This window comes from Gekko japonicus, unplaced genomic scaffold, assembly GCF_001447785.1.
Source record: "Gekko japonicus isolate JY-2015 unplaced genomic scaffold, Gekko_japonicus_V1.1 scaffold687, whole genome shotgun sequence".
Taxonomy (NCBI): domain Eukaryota; kingdom Metazoa; phylum Chordata; class Lepidosauria; order Squamata; family Gekkonidae; genus Gekko; species Gekko japonicus.
The window spans coordinates 384912-412194 of NW_015161424.1; the positions used below are offsets into that span (position 1 = coordinate 384912).

Consider the following 27283-nt stretch of genomic DNA (forward strand, 5'->3'; position numbering starts at 1 on the left):
TTATTCAGATACAAGCACAATAAAAGTATATTAATAAAGAAAAGAATCTTGAAACAATCTTTAAACAATTTAGTTTGAAAATAGGATACTTAGACTTTACAAATATTAAAGGGTATAATGTTTATATGTATAACCCAAATGCTTGTACCATGAAGTGATTCCCAAAGCCCACTCTTCTCCCTCTCTCCTCCACTCACATCACAAAAACATTCCTAAAAACACTTTCTTGAGAGTAAGCCTCACTGAATAAATCAGCATAGGATTCTAGTAGACATACTGAGGATTGCTCCCTCAGTCAAGTTTTAAAGCATGGCTGGCATCCATTAGTACTTCTGGTGTGTGTTAACCTTTTCAGAAAGTGGGTATGGTCATTTTAAGGCAGGGATTATCAACTGCTCTCATTTAAATGAAAGGGTTTTCCATGGCTGAAATATCACCCTCAGCTATTAGTTTTCCTTCTTTTTATTCCTTATCTTCCTCTCTTTTTTAGGCTTTCCTTTGTTTCCCTGCCAAAATTTGACAGCAGTTAACTTTAAAGTAGCCAGTGAGATTCAAACTTTTTATATTGATCCAATCCAAAGCCAGGATGGCCCAAATCCTACCTTCCCTGAGGATCTTCTGTCTGTAAAAGAAGAACCCCATGCCATAGCAAATTGTTCCTCTGATCCCTGGGCCAGATCTCTGCTTGGTCAGAAGAACTCTGGTTTAAAAAACCTGCTGAGAACTCCTGCTGCACTTCGCAGTCTTTTTCTCCTTGCTTAGCCAGCTCCTTGTTCTGCTCATTGGATCTCAGCTGTGTTTGCCTCTGGTTCTCTCCAGACCTTAAACCCAGGATTTCAGGTCATATATCCCTTCCTTGAAACAATTTCCTCCCTCCTACCTTTTATAAGTCTGTCCTCTAGTTGGCGTGTGTGTTTGAGCATGTGTGGTTACTTAGGGAATTAGTTCTCAGGTCCCCAGTGTAAGTTCCTTAAATTTTTATTCATTTTATTTTGTTTTGTATACAATAAAATAATTTGTTTGTGTTTACAATCACTCTCTTCATAATTTTATTTTGGGGCACCGCTGCTGAAATCCACCATGGTATACAGAGACTACAAAGGTCTTGTGTTATTCCTTTCTTGGAACCCTTTTTAAAGCTTATTTTCCCTTCTGTGGGTCCAGTGTGGGCAACAATACGTAGAGTTTTTATCCCATTACTGTTTGTTAACCATCCAAGAAAGTTATTTAAAGGTTTGTTTTGATATGATATGCAAGAAAGATGCACTGTATACTCTTAAGTACCAGTTGAAGGATTTGGTATTAAAGTTTGGGCTTATCACCATATAAATAGCATGTTCAACAACAGCAGTTTATTTCTGCTGATAATTGTAATTCACATTTCTCCCCAGGTATATTAACAAGCTAACACTGAGGTGCAGAAGTCAGGAGGGGCTGTTCACTGCACTCAGTTATTTTCAGACTACTGGCATACTTCTTTTTTTCTGTTCTATCTCAGCCCCCCCAGCCATGATTTAGGAATGTCAGGTGTGGTAGGTAAAGAGCGCTGCAGGGTATTTGGAGGTGGTGATTGTGGGTCCAGTGTCACTCTGTAAGGCAACTGCCTGCTTTCTCAGATATGTCTGTGGACACAAGTCAAATCATAATCACCAGCATTGCTATAGAAAGCAAAATCCTGTGGGACTTCAAAGAGGAATTGCTGATACAGGGGAGGGGGAGTGCTGAAGCAGATACTGAGGTAGCGTGGCTGTCACCTATAGGAAGATTTTAATCTAGTTAGGATCACCGCACTGCCATCCTAATCACTTATGCTCTTCGAAGACAATTGATTTCCGTGGACGTAGAAGGGTGTAACTGTGTTTAGGATGATACTATCAGTCACCTCATCTACAGTGTGAGAAGAGTAGCAGGTGTGTCTTTTGTGAGAAGCAGAATAGAAAACAATGAGAGGCTTAGGGAATTAAGTGAATGCTTGCACGGGGTTTATTCTAATGATAATCTCTTCCACAACGGTGGGCTAGGGCTACATTGGCTCATTTTTGAATAATTGACATAAAGATAACTGTACACAATAATTTCTTGCAGGTGTTACTGGGAAAAAAAGAAAGATAATTTTACTGACTGCGAATAAGATACCTGGGAAACTAATTTAAACTGGATTATACAAACCCTAATAAGTAAAATGTAGATAGATTCAGGTGGGGTAGCCATGTTGGTCTGAAGCAGCAGAACAAAGTTTGAGTCCAGTGGCACCTTTAAGTCCAACAAAATTTTATTTAGGGTATAAGCTTTAATGTGGAAACACACTTCTGTATCTGAAGAAGCATGCTTGCACATGAAAGCTTATACCTTGAATAAAATTTTGTTGGTCTTAAAGGTGCCCCTGGACTCAAACTTTGTTCGAATAAAATGTAGCTAAGATACAAAAGTTTCCATGTAATAAATAAAGTGAAGCTAACATTAATGCCTGAAAGACTAAACTATAATTCAAGTAATTTATGACAAAATAATTAAATTTTTGCTTATTACCATTTAAGATTTTAAAAGATCCATCTTTATCCCTATATTGTTATGATAAAACATTTATGCTTGCCCACAGAGTCTAATGGATCCAATTGGTTTCCAGAATGCTCTGCGGGATCTAGTGCCCTCCAGCAACTTCTTAGATGCTCTGATAGAGGACTAGAATTCAGGTCTCTCTGAAGACATCAACGAAGTCACCCCCCGACGTCCTCTTCACCCCCACTCAAAATCATCCCCCTGGTTTACTATGGAATTTAGGGGAATTAAGCGGGAGGTTAGATGACTAGAGCAAGTTTGGCGGCATGTTCACAACAAAGCTATAAGAGAACCTTATAGGACAGTGATGGCGAACCTTTTAGAGACCGAGTGCCCAAACTGCGACCCAAAACCCACTTATTTATCGCAAAGTGCCAACACAGCAATTTAACTTGAATACTGAGATTTTACTTTAGAAAAAACCACTCATACATCAACTTAAGATGATCCAAACAAAGTAAGGAAAGCAATCCCAAATGCTTTCATTTACTTAAAATTATTTGGCAGAGAATTCGACACTTTAATGATGGTCTGGGCCTGGCTGGGGCGATGGCACGCGTGCCCACAGAGAGGGCTCTGAGTGCCACCTCTGGCACCCGTGCCATAGGTTCGCCACCACTGTTATAGGATGTTTATGAAATCCTGGGAGATGGTGGTGAAGGCTGCAAAAAGAGAATTTTACTCCGCCTCCATCACATCCGCTAGCTCTTGCCTGGCATAATTGTTTAGAGTGATTTGATCTTTAACATCTCTTACTGAGAGAACACAAAATATTGATAATTCGGCTATTAGCTGTGAGGCATCTGTGAGCCTTTTTGCAGATAGAGTCTTGTCGCTTTGCCACAACCTGCTGGCCAGGGTTGATAGTACATGAACTGGAGTCCCCTTGGCTATCTTTGATTTCAGTATTCGATGCCTTCAGCTGACTCTCACTGACTGATGTCAACAGGATTCTGGGTGCTGTTAGGCCTACCACATGGTTCCTGGATCCATGTCTCTCATGTCTGGTGAAAGCCAGTGGTGAGGGAATATAGGGCCATCTGATGGACATTATCAAGCTGTCTCTGGATTCGGGGGTCTATCCAAAGGGTCTGAAGGAGGCTGTGGTAATATCACTCTTGAAAAAGAAATCCTTGGTTCCTTTAGATCCTTCCATTTACCATCCAGTTTCGAACTTATCATTCCTGGGCAAGGTAATTGAGACAACGGTAGCCGAGCAGCTCCAGCATTTCCTGGATGACACATTGGCACTTGACCCATTCTAGTCTGGTTTCCACCCTGACCATGGGGCTGAGATGGTGTTGGTCACCCTCACAGATGATCTCCATAGGCAGCAGGATCGAGGCGGGTTGGCACTGATGTTATGGCTAGATCTTATAGCAGCATTCAACACAATTGATGTTGACCTGTAGACCCACCACCTCACTGAAATAGGAAATCGTGGGATGGTTTTACAATGCCTTACCTCATTCTTCCAAGGTCAGGGACAACGGGTGGCACTATGGGGGAGGGCATCAACTAGGTTCCCCTTAATATGTGGGGTTCCGCAGGGGGCAATCCTCTTCCCAGTATTGCTTAACATCTATATGTGCCCCCTCACCTAGCTGATACTGGTCAAGGATCTCCTGGGGTCTTACTTATTTGGTCCATCAAAAAAAAATGTTAATGTTGAAGATTTCTTTGTTAATTATTGAACAAATACTACAAATATGTTATGTATGAGAATGTATAACATGTTCACAGTCTGTATTCAATAATTAAGGCTGCAGACCTATACAGTTAACAGAAGATAAGTCCCCCAGAAACCAATATGCTTTTGAGTAAACAAGGATGTGAACAGGTCCCAGATATCCATAATTACCTTTGTACTCTCTTTGTAATAATGTTAACTAACCATACTTGATTGAAATGTTTAATAAAATAGCTTGCCTGAAAATCTTATGTTATTTTATTTTTTAATCTCCTGGTTTAGGAGCTTCCATCACCTTTCTTGAATACTTCTGTCAGTGCAATGGAGGAAGAAGAAGCAGCTATGAAAGGCAAGCAGGAATCCATGAAAATAGCTTGGCGTTACCAGAACATACAAACACTGGAGGTAAATTATATTTCATAATGGTTTTCCACCAAAAATTTTCCCGTGAGTTTCTCATGGGTCCTGTCTCACACAGTGGCCAACCAGTTCCTCTGGAGGTCTTACAACAGGGCATAGAGGCCGAGGCCTTCCCCTGATGTTGCCTCCTGGCACTGGTATTCAGAGATTGACTGCCTTTAAATGTGGAGGCTCCCTTTAATCACCATAACTGGTAACCACTGATAGACCTATACCCCTTGAATCTGTGTAATCCTCTTTTAAAGCTGTCTATGCCTGTGGTCATCAGTACATCCTCTGCCAACGAATTCCACATTTTAATCATTCGTTGTGTAAAGAAGTATTTCCTTTTGTATATCATGAATCTACTACCCATTAGCTTCAATGGATTCCCTAGTATTTTGGGAAAGGGAGAAAAAGTTCTCTTTGTCAATTCTCTCTACCCCATACATAATTGTATAAACCTCTATCATGCCCTGCTTTAGCCATCTCTTTCCTAAATTGAAAAGTCCCGAACTCATCAGCCTTTTCTCATGGGGCAGGTGCTCCAACCTCCTAATCATTTTGGTTGCCCTCTTCTGTACTTTTTCAAGCTCTGTAATGTACTTTTTGAGATATGGCGTCGAGAACTGTACACAGTATTCCAAATGAGGCCGCATCATTGATCTATACAGGGCATTATAATATTTGCCATTTTATTTTCAGTCCCATTCCTAATAATCCCTAACAAAGAGTTTGTCTTTTCACTGTTGCAGCACACTGGGTTAAAACTTTCACTGAGCTATCCACTATGACTCCAAGATCTTTTTCCCACTCAGTCTCAGCGAGTTCAGACCTCATTAACCCATACTTTAAGTTGGGGGAGGGGGTGTGTGTCCCAATATGCATAACCTTATATTTAACAACATTGCATTTCATTTACCATATTGTAGCCCATACACCCAATTTAAGAGAAAAAAAAAGGTAGGACTAGAGAATAACACCTCTTATAGATTGGAAGTGGGTTAAAAATCAGGAAACACCAGGAAGGAATAGATGAGTAATTAGTCCTGCCTCACCAACCTTTTGGCATTCTTTGAGTAGGTTAACAAGCATGAGGACAAGGGAGATCCAGTAGAAATCATCTACTTGGACTTCCAAAAGACTTTTGACAAGGTACCTCATCAAAGACACCTGAGTAACTGAGGCTCTTCTTATGTTCTAAGAACATCTATCTAAGAACAGAAGAACAAAATAAGAGCCCTGCTGGATCAGACCAGTGATCCATCTAGTCAAGCATCCTGTCTCATACAGTGGCCAATCAGTTCCTCAACAGGGCATAGAGACAAGAACAACAGGGCATACACACTAATGCCTTCCCCTGATATTGCCTCCTGGCACTGGGATTCAGAGGTTGACTGTCTCTGAATGTGTAAGTTCCCTTTAGTCACCAAGGTTAGTAGCCACTGATAGACCTCTCCTCCATGAATCTGTCTAATCCCCTTTTAAAGCTGTCTATGACTGGGGCTGTCACTACATCCTCTGGCAGTGAATTCCACATTTTAATCATTCTTTGTGTAAAGAAGTATTTCCTTTTGTCTGTCCTGAATCTACTGCCCATCAGCTTTATTGGATGCTCTCAAGTTCTAGTATTTAGGGAGAAAGGCAAAAATGTCTCTTTGTCAGCTCTCTCCACACCATGCATAATTTTATAAACCTCTGTCGTGTCCCCTCTTAATTGTATTTTTTCTAAACTGAAAAATCCCAGACTATTCAGCCTTTCCTCATAGGAAAGATGCTTCAACCTCCTCATCATCCTGGTTGCCCTTTACTTTTATCAGGCCTGCGGTGTCCTTTTTGAGATACTGTGACCAGAACTGTACACAGTATTCCAAATGAGATAGATCTATACAGGGGCATTATAATGTCAACCATTTTATTTTCAATGCCTTTCCTAATAATCCCTAACACAGAGTTTGCCTTTTCACCGCTGCAACACACTGTGTTGAAACTTTCATTGAGCTATCTACTACTACCCCAAGATCTTTTCCTCTCTCACTCTCAGCAAGGTCAGACCCCATTAGTCTGTACATGAAGGTGGGATTTTTTTTGTTCCGATGTCCATCACTTTACACTTACCAACAATGAACTTAATTTGCCACATTGTTGCTGACTCACCCAATTTGTGGAGATCCTCCTGGAGCTCTTCAAAGTCATCCGTGGTTTTCACCATCCTGAATACGTTTGAGTCATCTGCAAACTTGGCCATTCAACTATGCAACCCTAGTTCCAGATAATTTGAATAACTGAATAGTACTGGCTCAAATACCAGTCCTTGTGGGACCCCACTACTTACTTACCGCCATTATGAGAAGTGTCTGTTTATTCCTACTCCTTGGTTTCTGTGATCTAATTAATTTTTAATCCATAAGAGAAACCGACCTCTTTTCCCATGAATTCTGAGTCCAGAAGGTTGATGAAACAGGACTTCCTTTTGCAGAAGCAGTGCTGATTTTCCCTCAGTGGGCTTTGTTTTTCTATGTGCCTAATAATTCTATATTTGATTACAGTAATAAATTGTGGAAACGGCTGTCTCTCCTGCTTGGTTCCGCCATGGCTGGCTGTCTACTGAGGTGTGGCAGTGTCTGTCAAACCATTCTCTTCAACCCCCTGCTGTGTGGCTGACTTTCCCCTAGGGTTGCCAATCTCCAGGTGGGACCTGGAGATCTCCCACTGTTACAATTGATCTCCAGATGACAAAGATCAGTTCACCTGGAGAAAATGGCTGCTTTGGAGGGTAGGCCCTATGACATTATACCCTGCTGAGTCCTTCCCCTCCCCAAACTCTGCCCTCCACAGGATCTGCCCCCACAAATCTCCAGGTATTTCCCTACTCAGAGCTGGCAACCCTACTTTCCCCTCAGTGCCTGTTGCTAGGCAGCCAAGCTTGATTGGTTTGGTTTGGTGTAGTGGTTTGGTGTAGTGGTTAAGTGCGCGGACTCTAATCTGGGAGAACTGGGTTTGATTCCCCACTCCTCCACTTGCACCTGCTGATGTGACCTTGGGTCAGTCACAAGCTCTGGCACAGCTGTCATTGAAAAAGAGCAGTTTGTGTCAGAGTTCTCTCAGCCCCACCCACCTCACAGGGTGTCTGTTGTGGGGAGGGGAAGGGAAAGGAGTTTGTAAGCCGCTCTGAGACTCCAAGTGAAGGGCGGGATATAAATCCAATCTCTTCTTCTTCTTCTAAAAGCCGAGGGGGAGGAGACTCCTTCTACGCCTATTTTGGCCTTTGGGAGAAAACTCATTGGGGCCAGTCCTGACTAGGGTTGCCAGCTCCAGGTTGGGAAATTCCTGGGTATTTTATGGTAGAGTCTATGGAAGCCAGAGTTTAGGGAGGGGAGCGGCCTCGGCTGAACAGAATGTCATAGAGCCCACCCTCCAAATAAGTTATTTTCTCCAGGGGGAGAGAGAGATCTGTTGTGATACCAGGCAATACCACAGCCAGTGTGGTGTAGCAGTTAACACTACAGAGCAGGGTCTGTCAGACCCAGGTTCTTGCTGTGGAAGCTGAGTGGGTGATTTTGGACCAGTCACAGAATTTCAGCCTAACCTACCTCACAGGGTTGTTGTGCAGGTCAAAAGGGAGAGAGGAGAAAGATGTAAGCTGCTTTGGTCCCCATTGCAGAGAAAAATCGTACTTTTCCTCCTGGGGAAACATTGTTGCCAATCCCCAGGTGTGGGCTGGATATCACTCAGAATTACAACTGCTCTCCAGGAAGGAGGGGGGATGAGATGGAAAGCAGAAGTCAGAGGGGCAGGTAAAGGTAGGTGGGACCTCAGACAGGTACAATGTCATAGACACCACCCTCCAAACCAGCTATTTCCTCCTGGGGGACCATTGTTGCCAATCTCCAGGTAAGGGGTGGAGATCATCCAGAATTACAACTGCTGTCCAGGAGGGAGGGCAGAAGTCAGCTGAAGTCAGAGGGGTAGATAATGGTTGATAGCCGGGGAAAGGAGATGGGGTTGCCAACTCCAGGTTGGGAAATTCCTGGAAATTTGAGGGGTGAAGCCTGGAGAGGTTGGGGTTTGAAGAGAGGTTGGACCTCAGAAACTTATAATGCCATAGATCCCACCCTCCAAACAAGCCATTTCCTCATGGGGAGCCATTGTTGCCAATCTCCAGGGGAGGGCTGGAAATCACTCAAAATTCTAACTGGTCTTCAACTAGCAGAGATCAGTTCCTCTGGAGAAAATTGTAGACTCTGTGTCATTATACTTTGTTGAGGTTGCCACAGCAAATTGACACTGAGTGCCCAAGGCGAGGGCACTCTCCCAGAGCCTCTTTCTAGAGCTTGTTGTATTTATTTCCACAACAGACCTTATTTCTAATATTTAAATAAATGTTTAATGATTGTCTTGAGGCTTTTAGCAACCTGCTCCCCAGATTCTTTTTTGCACTCCTAATTATTGGCTTACATTTCTTTTGTCAGAGCCCGTGGTCCCTTTTGTTCAATTCATTGAGGCAGACCTTCCACTTTTTAAAAGAAGCCTCTTTTACTTTTCATAGCTTCCATAACTAGCATTGTTAACCATGCGAGCATTGTTTTAGACTGGACAGCGCCTTTCCTAACCTGGGGAATGTATTCTATCTGTTTGTCAATTAGTGTGGTTTTAAATAGCTTCCAAGCATCCTGTAGGGATTTGCCTCTCTTGCATTTCCCTTCCAGCTTCCTTTCAACTATTCCCCTCATTTTTGTAAACCTTCCCCTTTTGAAATAGAATGTTACTGCTTTGGGCTTTAGGAGTAACTTTCCATTGACATGAACACTGAACTTAGTAACATTGTCATCACTGTTCTCCATTTGTGCAACAACCTCTACATTTCTCATAAGGTCTTGAGCCCTGCTCAGAACCAGCTCCCCTATGGTTGGCTCTGTGAGCAATTGTTCCAGTGCGCACTCATTTATGATGTCTAGAAATCTCATTTCTTCAGTATGACTCAAGCACTTGTTTATCCAGTCAATGTAAGGATAGTTGAAGCCACCCGGTATCATAACATTTCTACCTTAGTCACCTCCCTTCTTTCCTACTCCATCTCAAGATCAGTCTCAAGGGTTGGTCAGGTGGGCAATAGTACACTCCCACTTTTGAGTAGGGCCCAGTATTTCTACCCATATTGATTCTGTCGGGGTGTTAATTCCCCTGATGTTTTCTAACTTATTTGATTCTAGCCTTCGTTCATGTGCTATGCAACCCCACCCCCAACCTGTCCCTCCCTCTCCCACCTATAAAGCTTATACTGAGGGATGACTGTATCCCATAGATTTTCCCCATTCCATCATGGAAAGCTTAAAATACCTACTATATCTAAATTGTCATTGAGCACCAAGCACTCCAGTTCCCCCATCTTGGCTTTGAGACTTCTGGCATTGACATACAGACACCTAAAACATGTTTACCTCTCCAGCAACCCTCGCCTGCCTTGGCCTCTTTGTCTCTAGACATGGCCCTCCTTTACCATCCTACTGTCACTCCCAATTTCTCTTGTGCTCCTATCAATATTGCCCTGACTGTATTTGTTTATTTACTTCATTTGTAGCCTGCCTTCTTTGCTAAGACTCAAGGGGGAATACAAAAATTTTAAAAAATGCAGTCAGACTTCATAAAATATCCAACAAACAATGCAGTATTACTAGGATTACAAAATCAGAAGATAATGCAGACTAAAGTCTAAGACATGGTATACCTTGAACAATCAAGAAAATGGATTGCAAAAGCAAGATAACGCATACAATAAACAGTGCCATAGAATACAGTGCTATATCAAATATAAAGATATTACTGTGTGTTATAAAACTTACTGTGCACATTTTCAAATGTAAGTAGAGGCATGCATTGTGTTTATACAAAATAGCTTCCTAAATTTAATATAGATGTTTTTATGTAAGTAATTTGAACAATATTTAGGTCTCTCCACTGATATCACCAAATTGAATCAAGCTGTTGACTTGCTTATCCATGTGCGTAATAAGTAAAGTAAGCACTTGAGATTATATCAACTTCACTGTCACTATAAACTAATCGTCATGAAGGCAGCATTTAAGAAACAAGCCCAGTGGTCAATTAAATGGACTTTGTGGTTGTTAGTGTTTCATGAACTATATTTTTCCTTAGGCTAGTTATTTTCTCACCTAGATAGCAGGGCAGACAAATTTCTAAAATAAACTGCAATGTTTTGGTGCGTATAGTCCTAGAAACTTATTTTACTGTTGTTTGGCTCAATGTGCTGTGCAGTAAATTCAGTCTTCTTCCAAAGGATATAATTGGAATGTGACAAAATGATTTTACAGGACTTGGCATATTTGGTTTTCTGTATAATTGTACAGTTGTGCTATGTATTTGTGTCAGAGAGACTTATATAGGGTGACATGTCAAATCAAGTACTCCCTGGGATGATCATATATCTTGATCAATTTTATTAATACAAAGCTTGCTGTGCCTTGTATCTTCACAAAATATCAATTATGTAAGAATTTCCAAATACGTTATTGAATGTATCTGTATGAATTATCACATTAATATATTGACAGGGAGGGATATTTCATCACATTTTTTTTGTGGTGGTACAATCAAGCTGCCTAAATCCTTTTAGCAATATTCCATATTAAAATATAAAACACAATGGAAACTATAAAATACAATGGGATAAAACCTGGGGTAAAATGCCATCCAAATGAAACCAGGGTTAGTAAGCCCGCTCACTTTGATTAGATTTTGAGGTGGTAACTGCAGTATAAAATATATATGCGAATAGTGAAATCAATCAGCCAAATCTGACGATACTTAAATCCGGTGACTGAAACTGTTAACAGACAAGACAGATCCTTCTGCAAACCTGAAAAATGCCCCAGGTTTGCAGGAAAATGTGAAATCTAAAAAAAAATAAAACACCATCAAGGGGCTTGAAAACCCACCAAATTATAAATGGAGGTCCTATAGCTTTAAGCAACAGATTCATTCAGTGGCATTTGTTAGGCAACCACAAATTCTAGGCTGGGTTCTATCAGTAAAAGGCAGGGGGAGGCAGAGGCAGGGCCCTTTCCAGGCCTGTTTTGAGGGAGGACTCATTGGGGCCAGGCCTGGCTAGGATTGCCAGCTCCAGATTGATAAATTCCTGGAGATCTGAGGAGGGCAAAGAAGCAGACTCATTTAATTGGGGGAATTAGCTTAAGGAGGCAGAGTGAGAGGCAGGTAACTGGGATCTCCACCAATGTATACTAGGATTTTTCCTCCTTAAGAGGACTCTAGTAAACCAGGCAGATGTTCAACCAGAAATGCTTTTTATTAAAAGAGGGGGGAAAGTGCAACACACATAAATGCACTTAAACTCATACAAGGCTACTAAGAGGAAATCAGGGAGGAATGGGAATAGGGCTATAATAGCAGGGGAAGGGGTATAATTACCAGATCTTGTAGAGGTCCACAGAAGCAGCAGCAAAATGGCCAGCATTTTACAAAGAGAAGAGAAGAAACACACAAAGTGGGGGTGCAGGTTGTTGGTACCAGGAACACACTCACAAACAGTGGTGGCTGTGTAGTCCAGATATAGGGCAAAACACTGCCTAGGGCAGTGTGATGTGTTCGCCCCCCAAAACTTGATGGCATTTTTGGTGGTAGACAATAATTTGGGAGAAGCTTGATGTGTTTTTCTGAGGTAGACTATAGGTATAAATGATGCTTGATGACCTGCTAAGCACCAGATGGGAAAAGCTACTAGGTTGGGTGAATAGTGTTAAGTGTTGCCAAATTAAGGGTAAATGGGTGAGGGGGAAGTGAGGTTGCTTAATGATGAGATCAGTCAGTAGTTTCTTGGGAGAGCTATTGTCAGTCAGCAACTTTGACTCACATTCAAAAATATTTTCCCAGGCTTGTCTCTGGCTGGCATTCCATTTTGTGTTATTTTAGGCCAGACAGTGTCTTACATTTATGATTTTTGAGTTGATATTGTATGAAGGGTGTTTATGTCTCTTTCTCTCTAAGCTCTAAACTGACCCTCTGCAGGAGGAGGGGTCTAATTGCTAACAGGATTCGGGGAGGGGAGAGGCCTCAGCTGGATATAATGCCATAGAGTCCACCCTACGGAGCAGCCATTTTATCCAAGGGGACAGATTTCTGTCATCTGGGGTTCAGTTGTAATTCTGGGACTTGTGCGAATCAGCTAAGCCTAACTTCTTGCTACTGTTCAACAGCAGCCACCTTAAGAAATCAAGTGTGGTGTAGCATTTAGAGCTTCAAAGTAGGGTCTGTGTGACCCACATTCAAATCCCCATCATGTTGTGGAAGATGACTGGGTGCTTTTAGACCAGTCAGGTATTTTCAGCCTAACCTACCTCACAATGCTGTTGTGTGGATAAAAAGGAGGAGAGGAGAATAATGTAAGCTGCTTTGGTCCCCACTGTGGAGAAAGGTGGGGTATAAATGAAGTAAATAAATAATAAATACAGCTGAAGATGGGAAGCAGCTAAAAGATAGGTTGGTAAATGGATAAGAAAGAATGAGGCAAACAAAGGGGAGAAAATATGGAGGTCGCCAGAGGGAGGGAATAGAGGGGAAAGTGAGGTGTCATCCCACAAGACCTTGAGGGTTCCCTACCATGCAAGTACCTGGCCCAGTGGCCAGCACCACACAACTGAGCCACAGTTTTCCTAGGCAAAGGCTGCTGGGGGGGGTGTGTGTGTGGAAAGCTTAAGATAGAGGGGCAGATAAATATAGGTTGGCTGTTGAGTGGGAAGGAGATACAATTACAAACTCAAGATTAGGAAATATCTGGAGATTTGAGGGATGCAGCCTGAGGAGAATGGGGTCTGAGAATGGGCAGTACCTCAGAAGGGTATAATGCTATACACTTCACTCTCCAAAGCAGCCATTTCCAATATGGAACTAGGATTGGCAAACTCCAGGTGGGGGCTGTAGATTACCCAGAATTACAACTGCTCACCACATGACAGAGATCAGTTCCACTGGAGAAAATGACTGCTTTGGAGGGTGGACTCGATGGTAAAATACCCTGCTGAGGTCGCTTCCCTCCACAAACCTTGCCTCCCAAGACTCCATGCCCAAATGTGCAGGAATTTTCCAACCTGGAGCTGGTAAACCTAATGAGAGCAGGAAGCAGGAAAAGGGGAGAGTGTATGGGGGCTTTCAGGGAAGAGAAAGAGAAAATAGTGGGGGGAATGAGATGCCTTCTACTAGTCCTTGCACGTTCCCACTTGTTACCTATATATTATTAATGGAGATGCTCAGTCTCTTGGCAAAATTGTTGGGTCATGAAGAATTACTATATAGCAGACCCCCCTTGATCCAGAGCTCCATCATATATTTAGTAGTCATGGGTGATCAAAAAATCCTGATCAAAAAGTTCACGCCAGGCATCCCAGGGTAGGATATAAATATAAATAGGGGGTTAAGTACCCTGCTCCAAATAACTGGTGTCATGTGCAATGATCACAAAAAACCCTGCATGTGCAGTGGTCACAAAAAAAAAAACTCATGCAAAAACATCAACCAAGGGGTGGGGGAGAAAAATTTTGGAGTGGGAGGGTTGGAGGAAGGGTAGGAAAATGCATAATTAGGCAACATAAAGGGGGAAGAATTAGGGAATGGGACTCCCCTCCTCCAAGAGTCTTCCTGTCCCCCCCCCCATTGCACTAATATAATCCTGGTACTTGCTGCACTGTTCAGTCTGAGCAATAAAATTCCAGCCTAATTTCCGCCGAAAGTCTCTGCCTCTAGCAGCTCTTAAAAATTACCTTGCCCTCCTTCTCCATGCAGTACCTATCTTGTTATATCTGCCTGGCAGTTCATTCATTCTGCCTTGATGAGCCTGGCTGGGATTCAAAGGTCTGTCCATGGACAAGGGCATTTCGGGCTCCCTTTCCTGTATGCAGCCTTCCTTATAGTCTGAAGATCAAGGGACCCTTCATGGCTGCATTTCATTTGGGGCAAGGGTCTGTACATACACACACTCACTCACACACAGCACCCATAAGTGCATGGAAATACTTGAAATCTGAATCTGATAAAGATAAAATCTTACCCTTTGTTCCCAGTTCTACAATTTGCCCTTACTATTTTATCCTCAAGCCAGGTGTACTGGCTCAAGCCTGCATCCCTCTGTCTGAACAGGTATACTAATTTTCAATGGATGTCCCACTGAGAAGTCCTTAGCCACAAAATGGAAAATGGAAATACAGTGGATGCCAAAAGAAAATAATAAACTGATTTAAATATGCTTGCTTTGTTCTTCGTCCCAACAATTACTAAAGCACTTTGCTCTTTGCTACATTTATAGCAAGACTTCAGGTAGGAAAATACATGAAGTACTTTGGTTATATTTAATTGCACTAAAGACTGATTAGAAAATACCAAAAAAATTGAAAATTTTCTCAAAAGAAATTATATTTCCATAAATTATATTTCCAGATTAAATTGGTAGGTTTGGATACAGTCTAAAGAAAACGAATAAAATAGTTTTAAAAGCATAGGCAATTGTATCCTTACTAGTAATTGATATGTTTATTCTTTCTAATATATCATTTGTAATACCAATGAACAGCGGACCTTGTCTTTATTTCTGACAGAAAAGATATCCTTTACAGAAGTAGCTGTTGGCCTCCCCCCCCCCTTAAAGACATGCAATTATTTTATCCTTTGTGTCTCCCATTTAGTTCTTTCAGTGGTCCTTTTGCCCATTTTCCTTCCCTAACTACTGTTAAGGGAAGCTGAATTTTGCAGTAGGTGAAGGTGCTGGTGGAGTGTCTTCGTCTTGTCCTTCTACTCTGAACATTTTAAGGCCACTAGCAGGATCTCTGGGGTGCAGTTAAACAATGCTAATAAGGATCTAATTTTCTATAATTCTCAGTAGCTGTTTTGGCTATATTGGGCTAATCGTTTGAAATTCAGACTAAAAATAGTAGATACGTCCTAGCTTAATGCAATCAGGTTTTGTGTGCAGTTTGCATTTACCTCTCTCACTTTTCTTTTAATGAATGTATTGCTTGTGTTCTTAGGGCAATATATGAACTGTCACAGCATGAAATCAATTTTCTGCCTTGATTCATCCTAAAATCTGAGAATTTCTAACACATTAGTATTGCAATTAGAAATGTTAACAGCAGACGGTAGCATAAAGGCACACTCTGCTCCATGAAAATTCAGTTTATTCTACTTGTGCAGGCTGTCTCGTAGAAATCCCAATGAATGATAGGCTTGAAACAACATTCCACTAATAAATGTATTAATTCATACTTAAAAGAAACATATTTTTCCTCCCTCTTGCCATGTCTCTGTGGTCATGCTGCTGTTAAGACAGATTATTCATGCTTACTTGATTCAGGTGGGCTTTCTGCAAGCTTCCCCACTAGGCCTGGGAATGTGGTACACTGAGGTCTATTCATAGGCTTCTGACATAGACCAGGCTTTTATTGCCTGGTGTTTTATTGCTGCCAAATCCTAGTCTCCACCCAGTTTGTAGGCACTGTGTTTATTCTTTAGAATCAAGAAAGGTTATCACCTACCTTAATCCATGCATCTGGGTGGATTAGGGACACCAGTGTTCCCCAGGATTCTCAAAGAGGATCCTGGAAACTTCTTGTTTCTTCTCTTTTGCAGTCTTTACTAAACTCTCTTGGGCTTCAGTGAGGATTTGCATCTGAAATGGGAAACCCGGAGCTTTTCTCAATGAAGACATCAGATCAAAGTTCATTTAGTCAGGGCCTTTCTAAAACATTAAGGGGGCTTGGACCTACACAATAAAAAGATGAGCTCTGGCAGAGATTGCAGTAAAAACATTCTGATCAGTAATCCGGATAAAGGATAGATTATAGGGCAAAGAACAGCCCTTGTTTAAATTGCTTTGAGAACCCCCCAGACTAAAGAACTTGGAACTTTTGGTTTTTTTAAAAGCAGTAATACATATTTATTTGATTTGGTGTTAAGATCTTGTTCTATCATGATTATATAATGTAGCATATAAGATAATGTAATCTTTTAATATTTTAAAATAATTGAGAAGTATTGTGTATTTCATAGTGTAAAGTATTTGAAAAAACTGGTTTTAGTAGCAGTTCTGAAATTAAATTCTAGTGTGTTGTTTTTTATTTCAAAAAGTTTATTAGTGGCAAAAATTCAACTTTTTTCAAACAAATGAATCATGACAGTGATAATTTTCTATATTTTATGCTTCACATCAGTTTTACTTTTTAAATTCACAACAAATAGGAACACTTGACAAAAGTCAAAATTTATAACATTTCTCCTTTTTATTGAATAAAACTTTATTTATAAAAAGAAACTAAAAAATTTAACATTTCTCATTCAAAAACTTGGAATTAGATCAGTTAGACACATCTAGCAAGTAAGGTATGCCTTAAATTAAAACATCTTACAGAAAATTATTAGTAGACAATATTACAGTTTTCATGTTGGAATGTTTTCAGATGTTTCTTTCTGAAATTCTGGGGGCTACATTTACTTCTGGCATAAACAAAAATTGTTTGCCAATACTTAATCTTGTATTGTTAGATCATTTAGCTTCAGACTGTTGTACCATTTTTTTAAAGAAATTATTCAGACAATGGCATGCTGAACAGCACATTTTTGAATGTCAAATATTATAGCTTCTGACTTGCCTGGCATCTGTATGATCTCTCCTTCAAAAGAGCTAGCTAAGTTGTTCTGGTTCTGGCCTCCGCCATCATTGCCAGGAATAGGAGGAAAAAACCTTCCCCATGAAAGTTAGTGTTGCCCCAGGAGCTGCCACCACTGCTGTGATGAGAGAAGACTTTCCCTCTCCAGTTTAAGCTATTGGGGTTATTCTTCCCATGGGTACTGCTGCTGGGAATGCTGCACAAACTGGCTAGACTGCAAGAGGCTTGAGCTGGTTCCCGGTTCCTTATATGCATTTCCTCATTCCTTATTTGTGACTCCATTGAAGACAATTCAAAAGCTCTGAACCCCAAAATGTGGTTTGGAATACCACAAATCATACATCCCCACATTCAGTAGACTCTGCCCTCCAAGGGGAATTATGCTGTTCTCTTTTCAAAAGCCCAGTTCTTGTTCCAACTGCTCCAAAGTGGGGTGCCCTCAGCACAAATGCACATGCAGACCTGGGGTGAAGCTGCAACCCAAAACAATCTTTGGACCACCACAAATCACACATCCCTACACTCTGGAGACTGTCCTCTGCTAGAAGACATGCAGTGGTGCCCAGTCTGGCACTGTGGTGGAACGAGCCTGCTCCAGCCTGCAGGCCCTGTTCAACTCTGCTCTCCAAGGTTTTTCCAACACCTGGAGAGGCTTTTACCTCTGTCTGGTAACCCACCACTACAACCTGACCTTTGTAAGAATTGCCTGCTGAGAGGGTCAGGACTCCCAGCTTCCCTTCCAAGTTCTGAGGCCTTGCTTCTGTGTCTCCTGCTGCCCAGTGCCTGGTCACCACAGGGACCATTTACTGCCTTGTGCACCCCTAGAGGAATAGCCACTTGCCAACTGACTGCCTCCCCCTGGTGTTCCTTTTAAAATAGCATGTCCAACACAGTGGAGATCTATGTGGTATAGAGAACCACTGCCAGCATCAAAAATTATAAAGTATGTATTAAAAAGAAAATGTTCACAAGCATACTTTTAGCATAGCACCAGACTAAGCAAGGGATTCAAAAGAAATAGGTTAAACACAGTTCCTCTGTCCCTCTCTCTATACGTGCCCTGTCAGATGTTAAAATATAGGACAGGCTCCTTAGCTTAGGAAGTTACAGATCTCTCCAGAATTGCGATTTCCTTGAAGCTTCTTTCAGCTGACCAGGCCACCACATGGCTAATGGCTGCCTTCTCCAGACCTCAGTTAAGAGTTCTATCTGCTCTAATGGACTCAGCCCCAAAGAGACCTGTTTGGATACAAGGGGCAGGAAATTATAACAAAGGGAAATGAATCTGGAACATTAAGGCTGTCTGGAAGATGCCAAAATCTTTTAAACTGCTATTTTCAGTCTGATGGGATTAACTGCCAGCAGGGGTCATTTTGTAGAAAAAGAGGTGCAGGAGCTCATTAGCATAACTCATTAGCAGAACTTATTTGCATACGCCACATCCCCTGACATCACCGGAAGTGTGTCAGAAGGCAACACCCACCGCTCAGGCTCCACTGGACTGTTTTGGATTGCTAGCTATGGGGAGGGGGGAAGTGCACAGATCTGCCCTCACAGAGGAGGGAGAGCTTGTACCTGAATAAACCTTGGCCTTAAAGGTGCCACTGGACTGTTTTGGATTGCTATGGGGGGGCCTCTGCAACTTACCTGGCTGCTTCTTGCTCCTTGTGGCCGGGGGTGGCTGGGAGCAGGGGGAGGGGCTTGTTGCATGTGCCCGCCCCTTGGGCTCTTTACTGCCGGAGCTCCGCTCCTGTGCGCTCCTGCAGGAAATGACCCCTGACTGCCAGAGATGCTAGTTGAGAAAATCTGATGTCTCAGCATCAGGCTTCTAAGGAGGCAGGCTAATAAAGTGTGGTTGTCTGTTTGTGAAAAAACTCAAGGATCAGACCAGGTGTCTGCTAAAAGGTCTCTAGGAGTCCTAACTGCAGATGTGGGAAATGTGTGGCTCCTGAAGAGTGAACCAGGAGAACTTATCATTTCAGGGTTACAGTAAAAGTCCATAATCTTGTTTGATATTTGCTCTCTTCCTCTAAACTCATAACTTGTAACTCTATTGTTTAACACAGCATAAGCTGTGTGATACAATTGTAAATAGTTTCAAACCTCTTTGCAAAACAATCTTTCAGTCCGTACCAGAGGAAGAAGAAATTTCACTTGTAAATTGTGCCTAACAGTTGATTTATGTCTGGATATGTGGCAGAAACAATATTTTCCCAAAACATAACCAAGACAATACTGGAGGGGATACAAACACTTACTCCAGTACATGTTTGATAGCCTGTGAGGTCATTAAACAAACTTTTGAAGGTTTGTTCACATATACCAGTACACCTACATTTAGATTTAGTTAGAAAAGAGGATAGTGACAACAACAAATAAACTCCATATCATGCTATGCTATTTATGTATAATTCCAAATCTCCATCCTTCACAGAGGGTGAATCAGAAACTCACTCTCAGCTCAGGTTGGAGCGTGTCTCCAATCTACCCCCTGCTGCCACCACATCACTGAATGCTGAAACACAGCTATGTTAGAGATCTGAAGCCAATCTCTAATTTGGCTGAATCTCAGCCTTCCTAAAACACAATGAGGGGGAGATCAGAAGCAGACTCTTTACCCTAATAAACTGTGAATCAATTTCTGATTCCCCCACCCCAAATCCACTTTTGTGTGTTCCAGGATAGATAGCACAGTTTCCAGGTCTGGGATTCTAGAAGCCGACTGTCAGCTGTGAGTTGGCTTCTGATCCTCTCCTTTCCCCAAACCTCTGTGGGTTTAAACAACAGTGGAAACCAGTGAAGTTTCCCCAGAATGAGGTCAAAAGCTGACTCCCAGGGGACTCTGAGGTTGGGAGTCAGCTTCAGATCCCCTGCTGCAACTAGCCTTTTGATGCCAAACATGATGACAGAAAGATTCCACAGAAGAAGGATGGGATATAAATTTAATAATTAAATACATATTGTCATCATGACAGAATACAGGAAGTATAGGAATATAATAGCAATAGAAGATCTGCCATTCGACCGCACCATCATATCCTATTTTTAAAAAGTGAATTGTCTAAGTAACCTGGGTCTACTTTTCTTCTTTATTTCATACTGAACAGTGTGGCTGCATTCCCATGCCACTGCACATGTATAAATTAAACAACCATGTTAAACTGTTCCAATCTCACCTGATCAGCACTCCTAAATTATGAGGGATCACAAAATGGGGAAACAGGTCCCACACCAATGTATACGAGGACCAAACTAAACATGATGCTGAGAGGGTCTGTGAACAGAGCTCCTGGTGTTTTTCAAATTCAGTTGTCAAATCATACATATGAAGGGGGGTATTGAAGCCCCCACACTTGTTTTTTTTTCCCCCAACCAGAAATGGCCCCAGGGAGTTACTGTTTACCTTGGTGTGGCAAATATATTGAACAGAATCCCAGCATTTGGTCTAGTTTCAAAAGGAACTTAAGAGGAGCCCAGTTGAATCATACCAGTGTTTAATCTAGTCCAGCATCCTTTCTCACACAGTGACCAACCAGTTACTCTGGAGGCCCAGCAACAGAGCTTGGAGGCCAGAATGGGTGACTTTCATCGGTGTAGTCCCCTGACTCCAGTTGAACTAGTATGCAGCTATTGTCTGAATTCCTTGCTAAAAATCAATTTATGGAAATTTTTGATGTTTACCATATATTTGTTTACAACATCTCAGATTTCCAAAAAGATTCTACAGTTTATTAAAATTGCATTTTAATAAGGAAACGTACTCCTTGACCTATATGTTTTCATAGGTGACTCAAAATACCTCTTCAAAATTTGGACACTACTTTGATCTGTCAAAACCTTTGGCTTCAGAACTTATCCAGAACATTGGGTGCCATGGTTTTTTCCTTTCCGAAGAAACAGCTTTGTGTCCTGATATGAACTCTTGGTAAGTTTGCGGACTCAATTATTTCAGTTGTTTGCACAATGGAGATGGAGATTTAGCAGCGTAAATTGCACAGGCATAAAATTTTGAGACCTTTTACTGCTTTTGTGAATACAAAAAACTGCAAAAGGAAGACAGCTGCTAATAGTGTTCTACAAATACTTGTTTATACAGTGCTATATGTTCTTTAACAGTTCATGTAGTCTCTTGTACATGCTCTTATGCAACCTCTTGTACATATAGAAGGACACATTCGGATTTAGTTTCATTTTACTTGTACATTGTTCTGGTGAAAGATGTAAAACAACCTTCTGTATGAAAATAGCATATTTTATATCCAATTGTATTTATTCATTTAAAATATTTATATCTGGCCTATGGTGTGAAAAGACCCTAAACAGCGATTTAAACTTAGAATCTGCAATAACGCCATCAAATAACTGAAACCATTCTCTTCAACTTTGACTTAACCATAAATATTTGCAAATCCATCAGTAGAAAGCCCTTTGGAATAGCAAAGTATTGCAAGTTTTTCTGTAAGCTAAAAGGGTGTGTGAGGGGGTAATCTGGCATATAACTTCAGGAAGGCTGTTTCAAAATGAGGGTCATAGGAAAAAGACAAATGTGGACAAACATGACGTAATCAGAGAACAAGTATAAAGAAAACAGTCATGAGAGTCTGACCCACAAATCAAGCAGTCAACAAGACTTGCAAAGAAAATGCTTACTTTACAGTTGGAAGCACTACAATGCAATCAATCAATTCCTACAAATCATAAGAAAATCCTAGTGCAAAGGTACATCATCAATGTCGGTTCCGGATTATATAACAATGTTTCAAAATTGGATCTTCCTCAGGAAATGTTAGCGTAGTACAAAAGTTCTCTTGTTCATAAAGTGCTTTACAACAAGTCATGAAAGATAATACATTCAGAAAGGACGCTGATCTAAGTAAATGTTCAGGCTCAAATATGGTGCTAAGCTTCTAATGGATCCTAGGCGAGTGTTTTCTTTATACTTGGTCATAGCAAAAAACCAGTGCTGGTCAAAGCCAGCCTGACTAACCATGATGACAAGATGGTCAGAAGCGATTACTGGAGTGAACTCAATGTACGTAAGGACCTGTCAATCTCAGCTATTTCATTTTAAACCAAACATTTGTATTAGCTCTGAATTGCTTTATTTCCAACCCACAGTAGAAAATTAACTCTGTTTACTTTAGCTATTCTGATGTGACTATTTATGCCAAAGAATACTGTCTTCCATGCAGAAAATCTTAGCCTGTTAGCTGGGGGTGGGCTGTCACACTGCCAAGGATTGTAATGGAGAGATTCTAGTTTTGTAGATTACTTAGAATCAAATACCTTCTCCTTCTGGTTGCAAACTTGTACATAAAAAATGTTCTACTACATTAAGTTTCCACACAGCTTCTGGTACTAGACAGAAAAATTATGGAACCAAAGGGCTGATTTGATATTGGCTATCTGAAAAAAATAGTAAAATGATAAGCACCGATTTCAGAAACTGGAGAGAGCAGAAAGTAAAGTAAATAATCTATATAGCTTTTGGTGTACTGCCATTATTTATAGCTGCTTTGTATTTCAGCAGAATAGTTTTCTCTGGTTCATATTTGCTCATAACTGTGGGAAGCAGAAATATGAATATACTTTATTTAAATTAAACAACATTTACATTACATTACATTTGCATTACAACAAAAGTATTCAGAAGTCATAGCCAGGACAACACCATGTTACGTTTCCAAGCCAGGGCTTGAGCAATTGACTGTGACTAATGAATCGTTGAAAAGGATGGTAGAATCAAACCAGCAATGGTAATAGGCAGTGAGAAACAAGAACTGAGAGTTATCACTTGGGAAACAATAGAAAAATATGTGGACAAGTTCTAGGGACACCGCTTTGTCTTGCCTGCTATACAAAAGAGTGTTTGTAGTCAATCGAGGCTTAAAAATAACTTTTAGATTAGTGAGACTGTGTATCCCCACTGCAATCAGTAGGTAATGTTGTTACAAAGAGTTATACTGAAGTGGCCTGTAAGTTTTCATGGTTCAGTTTGAATGTGGAAGTACAAATGAGTTTGTGAAATTAGCATGGCACAGAGCTATAATATTGTGGCTTTATTTTTTTTTCCTGGTCGTTGACCTTGCTATAATATAGAGGACCCATAGGCACTCATTAATAGTGAACAATGGTCATACCATTTTTTTGATAAAGCAGATAAAAATTTTATGAGCAAGGATTGTCGTCGTCCCCCATCCCCAATCCCATGTCAACTATGCATGGGGTATACTTCATTATGAACACTTAAATGTTTTTGGATGCATAATAATCTATAAACTTGATTTTTTTTCCAAAGAAGAGGCATTTTACTTATTTATTTATTTATTATATTTGTATCCCGCCTTCCCCGAGAACGGGCTCAGGGCGGCTCACAGTAACAGCACCATGCGCCAAATCCACATAAAACATTTAAAACAATTTAAAATAGTCATTCACTAACAATAAACAATAACAAATTCACAGTTAATCAGTTTAAAGTGCTAGTAGCATAGATCGTTCCTTCACTACATTCCAGATGGTGTGCTATAAGATGAAGCATTAACAACCAAAACCAGCGGTGTTCGGCCTTCCCCTGCTCAGTGGCTCAATCTTCATACGGGCCAGACCACCGCCATAGATGTTAATAATACTAATAGTTGGTAGAGGTGGTGGTGGTAGTGATGGTAGCTCCTAATTGAAGGCCTGGTGGAAGACCTCCGTCTTGCAGGCCCTGCGGAACTGTACAAGGTCTTGCAGGGCCCTGATCTCCTCTGGGAGCTCATTTCACCAGAGAGGAGCCACCACCGAAAAAGCCCTGGCCCTAGTAATGGCGAGCCTGGCCTCTTTAGGGCCTGGGATAGACAAACAATGTTTTGACCCCGACCGTAGTGCTCTCTGGGGTATATGTGGGGAAAGGTGGTCCCTCAGGTATGTTGGACCCTGGCCATATAGGGCTTTAAAGGTAAGTATTAAAGCGAATTCGGTATGCTTTTGGCAGCCAGTGCAGCGCCCTCAGCACTGGCTAGATGTGCTCCCATCTAGGGAAACCCATCAAAAGCCTAGCCACAGCATTCTGCACTAACTGCAGCTTCCAAATTTGCAATAAGGGCAGCCCCTTGTAGAGAGCGTTACAGTAGTCTAATCTTGAGGTGACCGTCGCATGGATCACTGTAGCCAGGTCGTTGTGGTCGCGGAAGGGAACCAACTGCCGAATCAGCCGAAGATGGTAAAAGGCCGACTTAGCAGTGGCTGCTACCTGGGCCTCCATTGTTAAGGAGGGCTCTAGGACCACTCCCAGACTCCTAACCTCCGGCGATGGCACCGATGGCGCCCCGTCGAAGGTCAGGAGCAGGATCCCCCTCCCCAACCCACCCCGACTCAGGCACAGGACCTCCATCTTCGCCAGATTTCGTTTCAGCCCGCTCAGTCTGAGCCAACCAGCCACGGCTTGCAATGCCCGGTCCAGATCTTCTGGGCTGGAGTCCGACCGGCCACCCAATATCAGTTAGAGCTGGGTGTCATCAGCATACTGGTGACACCCCAGCCCATACCTCCGGGCAATCTGGGCAAGGGGGTGCATGTAGATGTTAAACAACATTGGGGAAAGCACTGCCCCCTGAGGCACACTGCATTCAAGCTGTTCCCCTGCTGTTCCCCTAGCGCCACCCTTTGTCCCCAACCCTGGAGAAAAGAGGCAAGCCATTGTAAGGCCAGTCCCTGTATCCCCACGTCGACGAGGTGGTGGATCAGTAGCTGGTGGTCAACTGTTGTTTATGTTTTTTATTGTTTGCTCCAGCTCCTAGATGAGGGGTACTAGCCTTTTAAAGCCTGCAGACACCTTTATAATTCTGACACAGGGTGGTGAGCACAATCACAAAATGACTGCAGCAGAAAAAGGAGCCAAACACAAAATGGCTGCCACAGGAAATGGAGCCAACCACAAAATGTCAGAGATGAGGGCTGAACTGGGTATGGTATCCCTGAAAGCCAGGGCAAATGTAAGAATCCTCTCGTATTGGAGGAAATGTTTAGAACGACCTCAGGATATTCTAGGTGTACAAAGTTTTGGATTGCTGTTGAAATCCGCAAAAAGATTAGATGATCACTTGAATTCTATTTTATTGAAATACTCAATCCCCGACGACTTATTGATAAATGAAAACCAAAAGTCTAAATTGAAGGAATGGGTATTTAATAAGGATGGGCTTTTGAACCGACCTGTGGTGGTAAGTTGCCGTACAGCCCCCTTGTATAAGATCTTTAAAAGAGATCATTGCAGGACTGTATATCTTGAGAAACTAACTACTTTGGAGCTGAGAAGGGCTTTTACTACCCTAAGGTTCCACGTCATACCCTCAATGGTTTGTATTGGCCGCTTTCGGTGTGTCCCTGCCGCCTCCAGAATATGCCTCTGTGGTATGGGTGAAGTGGATGATGTCGAGCATTACATTCTGAGATGTTCATGGCACGAATCACTTAGGCAAAGGTTTATTTATCCTATTGTACCTCGGTATAATGGAATTTCAGAGCAAGATTTGACCGTTTTCTTGCTCTCTGATATTGATGCACATGTTACTAGCAGAATGGCTTTGTTTGCACTGGCGGCGAAAAAGATAAGACTGGGTCTAGGACTTACTGTAAGTTACTGATGTATACTGTTGGTTGTGCTTTGATTTATTTTGTGTTGTTATGGCCAATGGCTAAGACAGTAAACTAAACTTGAACTTGAACTTGTCAGAGAGCAAGGTCATGCATAACTCTAATAGTAATTCTTTAACATAGCAAGCAGAAGCTGTTTCACAGAATGCTCTTTTAAATGAACATATTGTTTTAAAATATATTCTTGCATACAAACAATTCCAGATATGCCATGAAGATCCTTGTACTGTGGTAACAACCGCTGTCAAAGCAACTTTTACAACATCTGTGCAGCCAATCAAATCTCCGTTGCCAAGTCAGGATTCTTGTTGATAAAAGCCATGTTTACCCCACTCACTTTCTAAAAACACTTGGCAGGCCCCCGGAAAGGTATTGGCAGGCACCATGGAACCCATGTTGGGGATCCCTGTCCTAGATGTTTTGGGCACCTTAATGCTTGCTTTTCAGCTGTAGTGTTCATTTGATGCATCAATGTGCAAGAACATAGGAAGAGCTCTGCTGGATCAGACCAGTGGTCCCTCAAATCCAACATCCTGTCTCACATAGTGGCCAAACAGCTCCTCTGGAGGTCAAATAGGGCATGGAGGCCAAGGCCCTCCCTGAAGTTGCCCGCCAGCACTGGTATTCAGAGACTTTCTGTGGAGATTCCCTTTAGTTACCATAGCTAGTAGCCACTGATAGACCTATCCTCCATGAATCTGTCTAATCCCCTTTTAAAGCCATCTATTCCTGTATCCATCATTACATCCCCTGGCAGTGAATTCCACATTTTAATAACTTGCTGTGTAAAGAAGTACTCCCTTTTGTCTGTCCTGAATCTACTTAGTCCATCAGCTTCACTGGATGCCCTCGAGTTCTAATATTTTAGGAAGAAAAAGTTATCTTTGTCAACTCTACCTCATGCATAATTTTGTAAACCTCTATCACATCCCGTCTTAGAAGTCTCTTTTCTAAACTGAAAAGTCAATAGCAGGCAGGAGTCTCACTTCACTCCAGCAGAAGCCCCTCCCAACAGGACCATGTGCTTCTTTTGCACTTACCAAAAGGTTGACAGCGCAGACACACCCCAAACAGCTTGAAACCACACAACCTCAAGCAAGCACATACACACACACCTTCACCTCTTACACCAATCCTAAATTCAACTGTTAGAAGCACTAGTCGCAAGCCCGAAAGCAAGCCCCCCAGGGATCCTGAGTGCCTCTTATGGAGTCAAACCTCTAATCTAAGGTAACTTTGTAACAAGGAGCTATGCTGTTTCTGTCTCAATCATGGGACTTTTATGCACCACTTTGATTATTGAAAA

The 27283-nt window shown here is 41.7% G+C and overlaps 1 protein-coding gene across 1 annotated transcript in view; it reads left to right on the forward strand.

The window, feature by feature from the left end:
* The window catches only part of ELP4 (elongator acetyltransferase complex subunit 4), a 255713-nt gene that overhangs the window by 49037 nt on the left and 179393 nt on the right, over positions 1 to 27283 (forward strand). The window contains exons 4-5 of the mRNA XM_015428447.1: positions 4532 to 4654; positions 21123 to 21262. Coding sequence (XP_015283933.1) covers positions 4532 to 4654; positions 21123 to 21262 — 263 coding nt within the window. The remainder of the gene's footprint in view (positions 1 to 4531; positions 4655 to 21122; positions 21263 to 27283) is intronic.